The 17588-nt window shown below is 49.0% G+C and overlaps 2 protein-coding genes across 2 annotated transcripts; one reads left to right on the top strand and one right to left on the bottom strand.

The window, feature by feature from the left end:
• Positions 1 to 2208: 2208 nt before the first annotated feature.
• NT5C3B (5'-nucleotidase, cytosolic IIIB) lies at positions 2209 to 9854 on the bottom strand. The gene is given in 9 exon segments (XM_082860228.1): positions 2209 to 2697; positions 3554 to 3658; positions 3662 to 3751; positions 4600 to 4762; positions 5744 to 5833; positions 6400 to 6485; positions 8745 to 8791; positions 8878 to 8947; positions 9521 to 9854. Coding segments are annotated over 9 exon segments (873 nt in total). The 5' UTR covers positions 9608 to 9854; the 3' UTR covers positions 2209 to 2562.
• Positions 9855 to 10734: 880 nt separating this feature from the next.
• Positions 10735 to 16332, top strand: KLHL10 (kelch like family member 10; the record flags this gene model as incomplete). The annotated part of the gene is made up of 5 exons (XM_082859891.1): positions 10735 to 10928; positions 13331 to 13820; positions 14680 to 15297; positions 15585 to 15734; positions 15958 to 16332. 5 exons carry the CDS (start codon positions 10735 to 10737, stop codon positions 16330 to 16332), a joined length of 1827 nt encoding a protein of 608 aa, XP_082716017.1.
• Positions 16333 to 17588: the final 1256 nt, after the last annotated feature.

Below are 17588 nucleotides of genomic sequence, written 5' to 3'. Positions count from 1 at the left end.
GATCTCTATTTGGTTTTCCTCTCCCAGCCCCAAACCCCCTCCTTGAAAGTTTTGGAATTACAAAGCCAATCTGGGGATTGGTGGAGTTTGGGGGTTGGCTGGGGTCATTGCTGGCCCCTTGCTCAGACCTCCCCTCTGTGTCACCAGACACTGAGGAAGGCCAAGCTCATCATTTCCTTCTCTCCGCAAACTTCCCCTTTACCTGTACTTTTCCTCACCATCCTCAACCCGCACCCCCCGCGCCCCATTCCTCTGTCCTGGCAGCTCCCCAGGCTCCGGCTGGTTCCTAGGGAAGGGGACGGTTCCGGGGGGGCAGCCCTACCTTACCTGTCCGGTTCCCTTCACCTGTCCCACGCCCCCTCGCTGCCGACCAGTGGTGGCTGAAGAGCCCCTAGGGTGCTGCGCTTCAGGGCTGGGCTTTGTGTCTCCTTTTATCCCTAAAGGCGGCTGCCTTCTCTAGGGTCCAAAGAACAAGAGCAAAATGAAGGGGGGTGGTATGAGGAAACCTACTTGGATGGATCTTAGGGCTATGCAATCCTTGGTTCGGGGCTGAGATAAATGTGGAAAAGGGGCTCATTATTGAGGGGTGGGGGGGTGGGTAGAGCTCTGCACACTCAAAAGGCTAAACTGGTGTCAGACCCCCTTCTCCTTTGTGCCAAATAAAACACGTCCGAAACCAAAGTCCTCGGGATGCAGTCTTTCTTGATTGGTGGCGGGAAGCTTAGACCCAAGTGTTGGGAGGAAGGGGAGCAAAGCAGGCCATCTCCATGGCCCTTCAGCTCAAGATCCTGTGTCCCTAGGTCTCAGCCTCCCGCCTCCCTGAGGCCCAGCTGGGGCCCTCACCATGGAGGGAGGCTGGGGGGTAAGTGTCCACAGAGAGGGGCCTGCAGGGGAGGCCTGGAGACATGATCCTGATCTCCTAAGGGTCCCAGCTGAATGGAAAAACAAGTTCCCTGAACTCAAACACAACATGCAAAGCTCAAGGGTTAAATTAAAGCACACAGGTCAGATTCCCCTTTCACACAGATCGTTTCTAATATGGCGACGTTCCCACCTCTCCCTGCTCCTGGCCGCCAGCTGTTACCACCTGCCTGGTGCTTCTCCCTCCCGCCAGAGAGAAAGGTAATGGAGTTCAAACCTCTGGTGTCTTGAGGAAGGAGTTGCTTCAGCCACTCATCAGGCCATCTGCCCTCACCTGCCTGGCTGGACTCTGGCCAGTGCGACAGAGATGACCCAAGCCATCCAAGGGGGTGGGGTGGGGGGGATGCTTGGGAGAGAAAATGACTGGATTCACACCCCAAACGGCCCCCACAAGCACCGAGCTCTTGCCCAAGATCCCCCCGAGAGACGGAGCTGCTCCCCACGGTCGCCAGCGACTGATACTCCCTGGTCCCAAAGCACAGAAAGCACCTCGGGGTCGACAGAGGTGACAGCCTCAGATGATAACCACCCTCCCCCAAGCCTAACAGGACAGCCTGAACTAAGTCCGTGTGGAGGCAGCGTGATGCAGAAGAGAAGGCTGGCTCTGTCGGAAACACTGCAACCCCAGTGTTAGAAAGGACTGGTCCTTTCTAAGTGGACCCGTACCTCATGCAGGATCCCTCCTGTGAGGATGAAACAGCACCTGCAGCACCTGGGTGCACACGGCTGGCCCTCAGTCAGCACTCCCATCACTTTCTCTGCTGAGCTGCAGACAAACACAACTTACCAGCCACCAGGCAGGCGGATGAGGGAACGGATCCGACCACCCTGAGCACTGGCTCCCTTCAGGTCCCGACTCGACCGCCCTTAAGTCGTGCACTTTAGTGGCCGTGGAGGAGGAGGAAGGACAGGAGCCAAGGGCCGCAGTGAAAATCCACACTCATATGGGTCACTTTAGGGACCCACAAAGAGGGGGCTCTGCATCCAGGGCCGGCCAAATTCAGCTGATCCCAGCTGAATTTCAAGTTTAACGGCTGCATGAGAACCAAGTCAAACCATTCCAGGTCAGAAACACACCCTGCTGACCCTGCCTGCCCACCGTGATGCCCACGGACACACTAGGCTGTGCTCGCTGTGCTCAGGGTCTCCTGGGCTAATCCAGGGGTTTTCAAACTGTGTTCCGTGGAGCTCTAGCAGCTTCTCGGAGGTTCCTGCGCCTCCAGAACCAGGAGGTACAGGCTCTGCCCCACCCCCACCCCAATCGGAACAGCTCTGTGTTTTCCTTTTTTTATTTTGATCTGTTTCACATATTAGATTTGTTTGAAGAGCAGCTTCCCATGTTAAAAAATACTGGAAAAAAGATTCCCTGGACCAAATGATTCCTAAAGTGCTAACCCTGTGTAGGTCCACAGTTCATCTGGAATGGCTTTTGCTGCCCTCCGGGCTGGCAGGGCTCCCTCAAGGCTCTGCAGAACACAAACCACGAAGCCAGGGAAAGGGGGAGGGAGGGGCGTGGGCCAGCAGCTCCCGGCCGCCTGGACTCTTCTCTGCAGCACAGGCAGGAGCAGTGCTCAGAGCAGAGGAGCCTTCCAGTGAAGCCCGTCCGCATCACAGCCCGCGGGGCCTGACCCCGGCCCGCCCTCAGGAGCCCTGCATCTCTGTCCAGCCCCTCTGCTGCAGGATGTGCTGCAGCAGCCCGTTGACCACGTCCAGCGTCTCATCCTTCTCCAGCACGATGTCATATGAGTCCATGTAGCGCTCCCGCTGCTCCTCCACCTGCCGGGGGAGCAGAGACCGAGAGTCCCCCAGCGCCCTGCCCTCCGTGTTGCCCGCTGTTGCCCACCTGGGGCTGGGGAAGAGGGCATTCAAGCTGCGACTCCCCAGGAGGAGCTCAAGGTTACCGGGACCTGCCCTTTGGAGACACAGATGGCCATGGATGCAGGCCGCCACAATTAACCCTTGGGTCAGTGCCAAAAGGACCATCACAACCATTAGAACCAAAAACTATCAGACGTTACCTCTAATCTATCTGGATTGAATCTTCATGAGGCTTCAGCACCTGCCGGCTGAGGGTGAGAACTGGAGGCCTTCTAGCCTGATGCCATACTGTGCCCCTCTGTGACCTTATGTTTTCACCCCTGTCAACCTCTGGTCTGTTCCTATGCTTTCCTTCTCTAAATTATAAACCCACATCCTGAATACCAACATCTCCCATCTCAATCATGCCTTACTGGTATGATTTAGGAGGACTGGTAATCAGCCCAACCACTTTCTAAACTATGTCACCTTGGGCAAGTTACTGAACCCCCTTGCCTCAGTTTCCTCATTTGTAAACTGGGTATAACAGTCACTACCTCAGAGTATGACTGCACAGATGAACTGGGTTAGCGTGCGCGGCACCCGGTAAGTGTGGGCTGATGACGTGCTCTGACCTCTGGGTCACGCCGTGTGCTTCGTGCACAGCTGTAACCACTGGGTATCTCTTTTGTTTCCTATGAGACTATGGCTTGTGTCTGACCTCTGTGCCTCTCGTACTTCACACAGGGCCCAGCCCACAGAAGGTGTTCAATAAGTGCTCGTTAACAGGAGTGAAGGAGAAGCAGGCCATGAAGAACCCGGGTCTCCTACCTACCTTGTCATTTAGGAAGCCAACCTTGAGAATGCGCTCCACGCCAGGAGCCCCATCGGCCACGGGGCCCCCCATGGAGTCCCCCAGCAGGAGGATGTTGGTTTTGCCCTAAAGCTGCTTGAAGTAACCAGAGTGGTCGCACACGGGGCTGTTCTTGTTGTAGGTGTGTATGAGCTGGCCCTTGAATCCCTTTAGGAAGCCCTAAATAATCAAGACAAGAGACAGACAGAAGAACTACAAGGACCCATTCGGGACCAGCGTTCCACTGTCTCTGCCACAGAGGAAAGGGAATCCTGAAAGCCACAGATAATGCCAGAACTTCATTGTGATCCAACTAGGGGCCAGCAAGCTAGGGCCCGTGGACTAGATTTGGCCTATTTTTGTAAATTGCTTTGCTGGAACACAGCCAGGTCCATTTGTTTACATCTTGTCTACGGGTGCTTTTTTGTGTGACAGAGTAGCTATGACAGAGATCATATTGCCCGCAAAGCCCGAGATACTTACTACCTGGTCTTTTACAGAAGAAGTTCACAACCCCTGGTTTAAATTAACAGGAACCATCAAATATTGTTGATCACCTACTCTGGTGAAAGCATGAAGCCCGTGATACAAGCGCTGCCTGGCTACATGTGCGCTAACCTCAGCTGTGGGCCACACCCTAACCACAGGTCAAAGGGATGAAAATTCCAGCCTTGGTTTTAAGGGGAAGAAGTCAGAACACGGGTGAGTCAGAGCAGCCCACCTCTGGCTCAAGAAAAACAAGTCCAAGTCCCAGCCCTTGAGTGCCTAGGATGGCACACGAGCCATGACAGTGACACGGGGCCTGGCCGAGCCCTAAACTCAGTCCTCCCTGGCAGAGTCGACTGTCAGCCAAACACCCAAGAGTGGGTCCTTCAAAAGCGACTGTCTTTAGCTGGCACTAATAAATAAATAACTGCCGAGGGCAAAGAAGCTGGCATGCCTTCCCTCCCCCCTCCCCCATCAGGGTTAACATTTAGGGTGAAGCACCCTGGCTGGCGGTCCCCACCCCTCTTCCAGCCCCAGCTCACATCTTCATCAAACTCCATGTAGTTAGAGACGATGTGGATGTTCGGGTGGAACACTTTCCTCTGCCGCATGATTTCTTCCAGGATATCCCCAACGCCCGCGGAGAAGATGAAAAGGGGAACGCTGTTCTGGGAGAGGGTGTTGAAGAACGTCTTGTATCCATCCCTGAAGTGACATGAACGGTTCTGAAATGGCACTGCCTCTGCGACTGTTCTTTATTTTCTATTTGGGTTACATCTTTAACATTTTTAAAAAACATTTTAAATTGTGGTATAAAATACATACAGTAAATTATTAAAGTGCACTAATCTTAAGTGTTCAGCTCAGTTAATATTTACATATGTTCACACACATGTACTTACTAATCAGGTCAAGATTCCCTCATGTTCCTTCCCAGTCGATGCCATCGCCCCCATTTTGACTTCACATCACCATTGATTTGCTCTCCCTGCCCCTGAACTTCATATACACCATATAACCACATTTTTTGTTTGTTTGTTTGTTTGTTTCTGTATTATTTTGCCTGAGCAAAATACAACCAGGCAGCTATCCTGAGGCAGCTTCACTGGGGAACACCTCCAACCCACCCAGGCACTTACTGGGTTTGCACGTGTCTACTCTCCTGGCTTTCCACGAGCTAGCCTCTCTCCCCAATCAGGACACACAATCCTTGAGGGAAGGCACCTGTGTTGACTCCTTCCTCTACGTGCCCTCATCCCTCCTCCAGTAAAGAACGCTCCAGCAGACAGCTGCACTGTGAAGGCCACGGAAGATCAAGGGCCCTAGGTCAGCCAACTCCCATGTCTGGATAAAGAACGCCGGTCGCCATGGGGACCCCAAAAGTCTGTTTATCATTGGGAAGAAGGAGCTAGACGCTGTTTGTTCTAGGAGATGGAGCCCTGGTCATATTCACACCACATCCACTACCAGCAGACTGCATCCTAGGACACACCCAAGGATAGAAAATTCTCTGGCTGTGTCCAGAGAGGACAAGCAAGACCTTCTCCACGTCATCTACTCATGGTGCTAGATCGCTTCTGACTCTCCCAGCAACTGACTCCTCTTTGATTCTTCCCAGCCTCTCTTTTGTGAGCAAACCCATCGCAAACAGTCTGGCAGAAACATTTTCCAGAGCAGGCCGCTCACCTAAGCATTGCGTTGGACTCTCTCACCACCTGGGCTATCTGAAACTTCTGAATCTTCTGCTGGCACAGGAGCTCATGCGCTTTGGTCCACCTGGAAACAGACACCCCACGAAACCCCAAATTCAAACCACTAAGTAAAGTGACCTTTCCCATCTCAGGGCCGAGTCTCCTCTGGAAGTACTGACAGCGGAGGCCTCATCCTTTCCCCCAGAGCCATTTCCTGAAGGACCCTGCTTGTCCCTAAAGGAAGAGGGTGAGACAGCAACACAGCAGCAACACAAGAGCTGGGCAAGTTGCTGCTGATGTCAAAGCTCTTCTGAATCCCTTCCTCTGTGACCCCACTCTATGGAGAACTGGGGCTTTGCCCAGTGATACTGGTTTCCTTAGGAGGGTTATTGCCCCAAAGCACTTATTGCCCCAAACTAAGGGGCTTCTAACTCATTCCAAGGATACTTGGTGAGCCCTCTACTCTAGAAGTAGCCACACGTAGCCTGGCTTTATCTGGACAATTTGTTCTAGCAGCTGCGCTTGTGGCCTTCAGTTAAGCATTCAGTAAGGTAAAGGAGCCTGCATCTGACCAAAGCTCAGGAAAAATACGCCCCCGTCCAGACCAAGCATCGTGAGGGCCAGGGGCGTTTCACCACCACCATCACTTACCATTCCACCATGTCAGGTAACTTCTCTTTGATGGTCCGGTGTGGGTCAATCTCAATTGGGTAATAGTGGTGGAAGAGCGCTTTGAGCTGTGACATCGAAATGAAGAGAAAAGCCGTTTAGTCCACATCAAGTTTTCCCCAGCAGAGTCCTACAGTCCAGCATGAGAAAAAAGTCACCTAGAAGATGCAACTCCAGGTAAGGGAGTGACTGGAGCTGCAGAGCCGGCCATCCCTCTGCACTCCCGCTTAATCAGTAAGAACTGATTTAACGCTGTATTTCCCAAAATGTGGTACATTTTCTCAGGTGGTAGGCAAGATAACTTTTGGGGGGGGCGTACATGGATAAAAACACTTTTCATTTTAGTGGTTTGGGATTCATTTTAATGTATGTCGGAAAAAAAGAAAACTAGAATAGCACACTCATGCTTTCATAAAGATTGCTCCTTTCTTTTGCAAGTTAACTGCATTCAGATCTTTAAAGGCAGGGTAATTTACACACATCTGGCAAAAATCATTCAAGTGAACTAGAAGACTGGAGCTTGGGACACAGCATGTTAGGGGATAACTCCATCGCACTGCCAACGTCAGGTGGACAACCTCACGGGGAGCATCTCTGTGCACCTCCTCTGGCTAAGGTCACCTTCCACATGCCAGGACCTCCCACGATCTAGGGAGGCTGCTTCAGGGATCATGTGTCACATGGGCTCAGTCAGTAACAGTGCCCAATAAAAATGAGAATTGACTGAGTAAAAAATTTTAATTTTAATACGTGCATGGTGTCGGAATATTATGAGATCAAATGGAGTCCCTGACCATCAGTCCAAAAGAGGGTTAAATACAAAGAGTGACAGAGACAGAAAGCTCCTAAAATGTGTTAAGATTCTCAATGTTTCCTTGAGTGTGAGAACATTTTTCTGAAAGTGTAACAGAATTCAACAGAATATAAATTCCTTTTTTTTTTTAATTTATTTATTTTATTTTTGGCTGTGTCGGGTCTTCGTTTCTGTGCGAGGGCTTTCTCTAGTTGTGGCAAGCGGGGGCCACTCTTCATCGCGGTGCGTGGGCCTCTCACTATCGTGGCCTCTCTTGTGGAGCCCAGGCTCCAGACACGCAGGCTCAGTAGTTGTGGCACATGGGCCTAGCTGCTCCGCGGCATGTGGGATCCTCCCAGACCAGGGCTCGAACCCGTGTCCCCTGCATTGGCAGGCAGATTCTGAACCACTGCGCCACCAGGGAAACCCCCAGAATATAAATTTTTAAAAAGAAAAAAGATTTCTTGCATAAATTTTGCTTTGTTAATTTCTTCAGGAACCCATCAACGCCACAAATCTTAATGTTCTCTAGCTTCTTTATCCTAGAGAGGGCATCCAAACCTATTGTCTTATTTGTGGACGTAGTTCTCTGGAAGCTGCTATGATCAGGGATGTGAGGAACCAAAAAAAGTGACCTGCCAAAGGTAATCAGTGGCGGAGCCAGAATCTACCTTAAGCTACAAGTGGCATCACCAGAGAGACAGGTGTAGAAACAGAAGAGCTATCTATAATTCACTGTCCATCTTAATAACCAGTAATCATGACAGAGTATTAGAAGATCTGACCAATATGGCAGACCAACAGACCACTTAGTAACCAATTTGGTGAACTTCATAATCAAGTGGAACTAAATGATATAGCTCTTTAGCAGAAAGAGCTCAGCAACCTGCAGAGAAACGAGGGGCTAGCACAGCTCTGTTCTGGCAAAGAGGACACTGATGGGAAGAACGCGTAGCAAAGTAAAATGAACTCCAAGGCTACAGGGATCGCTTTACAGTATCTGTATGCATCTTATGGAAACGGGAGTTTCATACACAGATGTTAATTCAGAAGTCTTTCTTGGTACCTGCTGCCTTACCAAGAAAATTTATACTATCAAGGAAAGAGCATAATATAGAGGAAAGAGTTCGGGAACAGAATCAGATCTATGGGAAAACCAAGCTCTGCATCTTGCTGTATGACCTCGGGTACGTTGCTCAAACCTCTCCAAGCCTGTTTTCCCATCTGCTAAATGGAGACAGTAATGATTCTATCCACCTCTCGGAGTTGTGGGAGGGTTAAACAGCAAACATCGAAGTCTCCTATTAAGTTCTACAGATAGGAGTAAGCATATTCCAACCATCTATCATCACGTGTCTTGGCCAATAAGGAAAAGCTGTTTCAGTGTATTAAGACTAGGTCCACCTGAGCATAACAACAATTTTTTAAAAAATTAATCTTCTGAGGTCTTAACCCTGGAATCTTTGGTCCTAACCAAGAACCACTGGAAGTCGTATATGATAGCCATTTCTGAGCAAAGAAGGGAGTAACCCACCTCTTTCCGGCACTCCTCACTGATGATCTTGCTGTTATCCAGAATATCTGCAAAAACACGGAACTCCTTTTACTTGCCCCTTATAAGCCATCGTCCTGTCAAGCCCAATAAAGCAAGCTAGTATGTGACTTACTGTAAGAAGAAGGGCATCGCTTTCCATTATATGCAAACCTGCTCAAGGTCATGTCAAAATCAGAAATGACCTAAAATGCAAAAGAGAGATGAAGCCTAGACAGGCTCCTTCCAGGGTGGCCCTGTGCCAGCCAGGGAGGATGATTATGGAAGTCCAAACAGCTCAGTGCAGGTCTGCGGGCAAAGCCCTGGGGGAGTCAGGAAGCGCCGAAGGAAGAACTAATCCTAGTTAATACCTGTGCTAACCCAGAGAAGACCCAGCCTCTCTGAGGATGGGGGTGGGGACTGCAGAATCAGGACCCCTTCCACTCTTTCAATAGCACCCATCTCAATGCCCTGGTCCTTCGTAAGATGCCCCCACCTTTTGGCCCATCTACACATCTGCGTCTTCTTGGGGAGCCCACCAACCTCGGCTAGTGAGGACAAGACCCGGAGGCCTGGTGTGGGGTGCGTTCTGTCTACAGCACGACCTGAGAAATTTGAAATCTAGGTTGCTGGGCAGGTGGGCTCTCCCCAAGGCAAAACAGGCTTGCCCTCGGGCACCTGGCCATTTCTAGGGGCTGAAGGCATGCTTGCTGGTGTCCGCAGCAAAGCGGGAAGGCGCACTGGGCAGGCCACATCCCCAGCCCCGCCCCCCGCGGTACCTGTAAGCGGTCTCCCCCGCCCTTGCGGAGGGCGCCCACGATCTCCTGCACCCGCCCGGGCTGCCGCATCAGAACCGTGGCCTTCATCAGGGTGCTCACCTGTCCCGAGACCCGAGAGAACCGCTGACCCCGGCACCGCGTTGCGCCCAAGGGGAGGCAGGCGAGGCCGGGCCGGGGGCGCGGGGGACGAGCGGGGGCTCCGGCCGGGCCTGGGCGCCTACGGGCCGCAGTGGCGCGGCGAGGCCCAGGCGGCCCGGTGGGGGTCTCGGAGCGCCCGGGGTTTCGGGGCCCGCCCCACGCCGGTCTCCTCCTCCCGCCTCACCTCCTCCTCCATGGCGCTCGCTGGCCTGTTGGCGGCGTGGGCACAACGACCGCCCCCGCGGCCTCACTGCGCAGGCGTCGCTTCCGCGGGGCGGGGTGGGGGTGAGGTGCGGGGACGGGGAACGGGTCCGGGGCGGGGGGTGGGGGGTGGACGGGGAGTGTCCCAAGAGGCTGGGGTTACGTGGGTGGGTGCCACTCTTTTTAGAACAAAAACCCTAACCGGAATGGACGTTTCCAGGCTTAAGGTTTGCATGAGCAAAAGGGCGCAGATGGGAGGGGGTGTGAAGGAGCCATAAGTGAGTTCTGTTGAAGATCCAGAAGGTGCTTCCTTCACGGGCCTCGCTCCTCATCACAGAAGATGAGTGACTCAGTCCAGAGGGCAGGAGGGCCCTGGACATCTGGGCCAGAATGAAAACCCATCAGCTTTACTTCTCCCTTCTGCCTCCTCTGACTCGGTTTCCTTGAACTCAGTGTCTCAGGAGCCAAGGGCCAAGCTGCGGAAGAAGGTAGATGGTTGCCACAGAGACGCCAAACTGAGCACCGGAAGCGGGCAGCAGGAGCTAGAGTGAATCAAAAGTCTTATGTGGTGTTAGTGGTCACGTCCTGCTCCTGGTTGGTTGCGGAAGATGTGGGGTGGTCTTCAGCCTGAGTGATGCCATGGGGGCGGGGGGGGGGGGAGGAATGAGGACAGGGACAGGAGAGAGTTCCAGAACCTGAGATCACAATCCTGAGAGTGATGTCACAGCGGGCCCAGGATTCTGGAACTTGGGCTGCCTGCTGGGCTCAATGTGAAAGGTGTAATAGGAAGAAGGAGTGACAGCTGGCTAAAGGGCCCCTACCATCCTCCCCGACACACTAGGAGAGCAGCCTGGCTCCCCTTGTCCCAGGGTGCCATGGAGATGGAGAGCACGGCGGCCTCCACAGGTTTCCACCAGCCTCACATGGAGAGGAAGATGAGTGCGATGACCTGTGAGATCTTCAACGAGCTTAGGCTAGAGGGCAAGCTCTGCGACGTGGTCATCAAGGTCAATGGTTTTGAGTTCAATGCCCACAAGAACATCCTCTGTAGCTGCAGTTCCTACTTTAGGTACAACAGGGTTGCTGGACTAAGCCAAAAGGGGGAATGGGGCTCATTCTGAGACATTTTGGTTCATTTCATATTTCCCACCCCATTATCTTAAGTTTAGGGACACTGTCAAAGCCCTGGGCTCCTGTAGACTGGCTCCTTTGTCTTCTGAAGAGGCACAGCTAGGGCCAGAGCCTCTTCTGTCTCATTTTCAACTAGATTTCAACCAACTGTTGGTGGGCCAGATGCTTTTTTTCTTTGATTTTCACCCAAACCAACCTTTGGGAAGGTTGGACACCTGTAGTGGGTTTCCTACTTAAACCTAGATGACAGTGCCACTCCAGCCACCCCTTAAGCCCCTATCTGAGACTATCTCAAACAGGGTGACAAATTAACAAGGACTGAGAGGGTGGGAAGGGGGATGAGGGGAAAGAACCAAGGAAATATTTTTCAGAAGAAAAAAGGAGTTTGAGCCAAAACTATTGTAACCCAGGAAGTAAAAGACCTATTTTGTTCACGAGCTGAAAATATGTGAGTACTCGGTTCCAATGAAGATATGATAAGTGCGTGCCACCCGTTGCTAAAAATTCTCATTCATCTAGACCTAGAGCAGGGTATACAAAAAGACCAAAGAGTGACTATTTTAAGCTTTGCAGGCCATACAGTCTCTGTCACAACTACTCCACTCTGCCTTTAGTAGGAAAGCAGCCACAGACAATACTAAATGAAAGGGCATGGCTGCGTTCCAATAAAATTATTTATGAATACCGAAATTTGCATTTAACTTCCAGGTGTCACAAAATATTTTTCCCCCAAAAGAAAAGAAAAAAATTTTTCCCCATTTAAAAATGTAAAAAATATTCTTAGCTCACGTGCAGTACAAAAACAAGAGTTGGCCTGAATCTGGCCGAGAGGCTGTAGGTTTTCAGACCTCTTCTCTAGAGAATTTGATCTCTGAGCCCACATTCCCTTAAACTTCCTAGAAAAAGGAAGGAAAAATATATTAGAGCAGGGACTTCTGTCCTCTGCAACACCTAGAGAAGTACCTAGCTGCATAGTAGGGACCCAATAAGTTGTTGTGGAATAGTAGTCATTTTACTCATTCAATAATTATTTATTGAGTGCCTATTTTGTGACTGGTACTGGAAATAAAACAATGTATAAACATTCCTGTTCTCGTAAAGTTTACCTTCCAGTAGGGGGAACAGGCATTTAATAAATAAAATACATATTAGGTCATAAGTGCTAGGGAAAAAAAGGAAGATAGAGAGTGGTCAGTGGTAATTTTAAATAGGATTATCACTTTGCTGACAAAGTGACATTCGAGCAAAGACTTCAAGGGGCTGCGGTCTTGGGAAATAACGGAGATCTTGGGGGAGCCTTCCAGGCAGAGTATGAAGCAAAGTGCACAGATGGAAGCATCTCTGGTGTATTCAAGGAAAGCAAGGCCAGCAGGGCCGGAGCAAGGTGAGGAGGAAGGTGAGAGGAAATATGGTTAGAGAGGTATGCATGGTCCAGATCTCAGAGGTCTTTTGTAGTCCCTGGTAAGGACTTTGTATTTTACTCTGAGTAACAAGGGAAGTCAGTGGAAGGTTCTGAGCGGAAGAGGAGCATAAACTCATAAGGATCATGCTGGTGTCTGGGATAAGACTATAAACTCTGGAGGTGTCAAAAGCAGAAGCAGAGAGATCAGTTGGGAGGTTTACTTCCAATAATCTAGGCAAGAGCTGGTGGTGGCTCACACCAAGAAGGTAGCAATGAGAGAGGTGAGAAGCGATCAGATTCTGGATATGTGTTGATTGAATAATACTTGGTTTTTTTGTTTTTTTTTTGCGGTACGCGGGCCTCTCACTGTTGCGGCCTCTCCCGTTGCAGAGCACAGGCTCCGGACGCGCAGGCTCAGTGGCCATGGCTCACGGGCCCAGCCGCTTGGCGGCATGTGGTATCTTCCCAGACCGGGGCACGAACCCGTGTCCCCCCAGTCGGCAGGTGGACTCTCAACCACTGAGCCACCAGGGAAGCCCAATAATACTTGTTTTAAAAGTGTATTTGCTCAAGTTTAATTTCCTTAATTAAGATAGAATTTGGTGGGCAATGGGCTGAGACAGAAAAAGACCTCGGTCTTACTCCCAGCTGTAGATACCAGTTTCTCCATCCACAAAATGGGAAAAAGCCTACTTATCATGAAGATAGGAATAAAAGTGACCAAAGTCAAAGTTCTTGGAAAGGTTCTCTTGACCACTGTATAAAACCTACCCTCCTCCCCCCGCTTCCTCACGCCAATTTATTTCCAATTTACTTATTGTGCACACTATTTGGAAAATGTCCAAATGTCCCACAACAAGAGAAGGTGGCGGGGGTAGGGAACATGGCAAACTAGAGAGAAGTATTTCAGTGACTGCTAGTTTCTTTCTTTCTTCCAGAGCTTTGTTTACAAGTGGCTGGAACAACATTGAAAAGAAGGTATACAACATCCCTGGCATTACCCCCAACATGATGAAGCTAATTATCGAATATGCGTACACCCGGACTGTCCCCATCACACCAGACAACATGGAGAACCTGCTGGTTGCTGCAGACCAATTTAACATCATGGGTATTGTCAGGGCTTGCTGTGAGTTCCTCGAGTCGGAGCTGTGTTTGGATAATTGTATCGGCATCTGCAAGTTCACAGACTACATCTACTGCCCTGAGCTGAGGCGGAAGACCTACACGTTCATACTGCACAACTTTGAGGAGATGGTGAAAGTCTCAGAAGAGTTTTTAGAGCTCTCAGTCAGTGAACTTAAGGATATCATTGAGAAAGATGAGCTCAACGTCAAACAAGAAGATGCTGTATTTGAGGCCATTGTAAAATGGACTTCTTATGACCCCCAAAATAGGAAGCAGCATATTTCAGTCTTGCTTCCCAAGGTCGTTTAGTTATTCTTTTGTGAGATGCTTAATTTTTTTTTTTTTTTTTGCCTGTGCCACATGGCTTGTGGGATCTTAATTCCACAACCAGAGATCGAACCCGTGCCCCTGCAGTGGAAGCTCGGAGTCCTAACCACTGGACTGCCAGAGAATTCCCTTAATTGCTCACTTTTGATTCATTTATCCCAGAGGGATTGTCCCAAGAGCCATACTCAGATGTTTGACAGATTCCAAGGCTGTAGTTATACTTACATATACTTATATATGTACCTCTACAGAAGGCATCCCCTGCTATTCTCTGGAATTTTGCAATTTTCTTTGCCCTTGACATTGCTAGTTCCTTCTGCTCCAGTTATATTCTCTTTGACCAAGATTCTCCCTGGTAGTGGGGGAAGGAGAGGGCAGGCCTTCAAAAGAATTCTAAAGGGTCTTCCTCTCACCCCTTTCCTTCTGTGAGTTTCCCCAGCCAAAAGAGGAGTTGGACAAGAAACCAGATCATGAGCATTGCACTCAATTGTAGCCATTTGGCGCTAATTCATGTTATTTTACATATAGAGACACAGATATCCAATTACTGAACAATGACCACAGCCTTTTCTGGTCTAATAGTCCTGTCCAGGGGCCAAGGAATGGACTAGCTCTGTGACCACTTGAGGTGGCTTCTATCTCGCTCATTCTCAGCATCCAATGTATACCACCTCCAAAACACAAATATTTAAACTGTGAGCTGTAAATTACAAAAACAAAACAAAACATGATCCTACTGCATTCGGAGAAGACTGTAAAACTGCGGGCTTAAGGACATGGGTTTTCCAGACGCCACACCTAGTCTGAATGACTTTCTCTATTTCCTTCTTAGGTTCGCCTGGGTCTAATGCATGCTGAATACTTCATGACCAATGTTAAGATGAATGACTACATCAAAGACAGCGAGGAATGCAAGCCAGTCATCATTAATGCACTGAAGGCCATGTATGACCTAAACATGAACGGATCTTCTAATTCTGACTTCACCAACCCACTCACCAGGCCCCGCCTGCCCTACGCCATCCTATTTGCAATTGGTGGCTGGAGTGGTGGGAGCCCCACCAATACCATTGAGGCATATGATGCTCGGGCAGACAGATGGCTGAATGTCACTTGTGAGGAAGAGAGTCCTCGTGCCTACCACGGGACAGCTTATTTGAAAGGCTATGTTTATATCATTGGGGGGTTCGATAGTATAGACTATTTCAATAGTGTCAAGCGTTTTAACCCAGTCAAGAAAACGTGGCACCAGGTATCCCCGATGCACTCCAAGCGTTGCTATGTCAGCGTGACAGTCCTCGGTAATTTTATTTATGCCATGGGAGGATTTGATGGCTACGTGCGTCTCAACACTGCTGAACGTTATGAGCCAGAGACCAACCAATGGACACTCATTGCCCCCATGCATGAACAGAGGAGTGATGCGAGTGCCACAACACTCCATGGAAAGGTAAGACCCCAGGGGAAGGTGGGGTTAGGAGATGTGAAAGCAAACAGGCCTGGGAATAATGGATGGAAAACAGAAGTGGCAGTATTCACTTTGCAATACTAACTCCTTCATCAAATGACTATCGTTTCTGATTTTACTTATTAAAAAGCAATGCATGCACATGTGGAAAAAAGAAACTCAGACTGAAGACTGGCATCAGAAGTGTCCCCTGCCCCCAGCCACCACCATATACACACCCTCTCTTTCTACTCCCCAGTTTTAATAATCTTGGAACTCTCTTCACACAGGTCTACATATGTGGTGGGTTTAACGGAAATGAATGCCTGTCAACGGCAGAAGTGTACAACGCTGAGAGTAATCAGTGGACAGTCATAGCACCCATGAGAAGCAGGAGGAGTGGAATAGGCGTAACTGCTTATGGAGAACACGTATATGCGGTGAGTTCCTTCTGTACAACAAAAATTATAGCCCTACATTTCCTATTAGCAAATAGGTTTACACTACCACTGGGAAGAATCTGAAAGCTTCTTTCCATGGAAGATAGTGGAAGAGGGAGGTATGAAATCACTGGTCCCCCCCCCCCGCCACCCCCAAAGAGGGCATCGTCAGCAAACAGAAGCGATGGTTAACAGCCAGCCGTGTTTCCTCTGCTGTCCACAGGTAGGCGGCTTCGATGGAGCTAATCGACTTAGGAGTGCAGAAGTCTACAGCCCGGTGGCTAATATCTGGCGCACAATCCCCACTATGTTTACTCCTCGTAGCAATTTTGGTATCGGGGTGGTAGACGACCTCTTGTTTGTGGTGGGTGGCTTTAATGGCTTTACCACCACCTTTAATGTTGAGTGCTATGATGAAAAGACCGAGGAGTGGTATGATGCTCATGACATGAGCATATACCGCAGTGCTCTGAGCTGCTGTGTGGTACCAGGGCTGGCCAACGTTGAGGAATACGCAGCTAGACGAGGCAACTTCACAGGATTAGCACTGCGCGATGAAGTAAGGCATTCCGCCTCGACAAGTACCCTACCTGTATGAGCCTCTTCACTTAGCTAATAAAAAGTCTAAGCAAGCAATAAGAATTTTCTTTTAAATAAATGCAGTGTTTAAACTTGTAAGAGTATTGGAAAATGTTCAACTTAAGGGAGCCAAGGGTTGCATGACTGAAGGGAATAAGAGGGGAGGAAGAAAGCAATTATATTCAATGGTGCAGAGTTAAAAAGGAAAAATCACAGTGCAAATCAGCTCTAAAGAAATACATTTATTTAAAACTTACATTGAGATGATTAGCAGCTATAACACAGAACAAGATAGCTTCAGGAACATAAAACAAGCTATTTTACAATGTAATGTCTCAAAGTGTCCTAAATTCTACATCTCCTCTGACTTAAGGGGGGGGCAGTCAAGATTATACTTGCAGTAGACAGGGGCTTGATACTGTCAGCCCAGAAAACTCACTGTATCAACTGGAACTAAATATTTATTTTACAAATAACTCAAAGAGCCCCAGCACATGGATCATAAGATCTTCAACCATGTAGCAAGCACTACTTTTCAGGAGTGCATTATGCAGGAGGATTAAGTTAACAAGTGCTCTACTGTATGTGCTTCACTGTCAGACATTTCCAGTAATGGTCATGGAGAGTAAGACAAAAGCCCTACAAAGGTAATCAACAAAGAGTGGTTATTTGGCTATCTAATTAAATTCCTTGAAGCAAAATGACGATTCTGTTATTGTTATTGTATTACATCACGACTATGAGCTGTTTTGTTTCCAATGACCAAAACATATTATAATAGTAAGCATTATAACAAAAACAAAAATGGACTATTCTCAAGAAAGTAACAAACTGGAGTGATGAACTGTGACAGAATGTTTAACAGTTTAAAAAAGGAGAGACTGAATTGTTTCTCCAAATATTCTACACTTCAATGACAACCTATACACACCCTATGTTTCTAGTGTAGGCAGAGAACTTGCTTCACAATTCTACATATTTGGAAAAGACGTGAAATGTGGCCGATACGCTTAGTTTGAGGCAAGTACAAAAAAACCTCCCTTTGGTTATGCTCGATTAGGCCAAGTAACTAAAATATACAATTCAGCTTATGTGTCTACCAATAGTATAGTGTTCATATGAGAATTATGAAGCAGAGAATGAAGTATTTACACATACCACGTCTACACTAGCAAGAAACATAAAGAGGAAAAGAAGTGTGCCCTAGAAACTGCCTTACCAGCAGCCTGAGGAGTTTAATATACAGAAGAACAGAAATCTGCCATAAACACTGTC

The sequence above is a fragment of the Leucopleurus acutus genome (genome assembly GCF_964270905.1).
Source record: "Leucopleurus acutus genome assembly, chromosome: 19".
NCBI classification, from domain to species: Eukaryota; Metazoa; Chordata; class Mammalia; order Artiodactyla; family Delphinidae; genus Leucopleurus; species Leucopleurus acutus.
The sequence above is the reverse complement of the archived record's forward strand: the minus strand, read 5'-3'. Positions and strand labels throughout refer to the sequence as shown.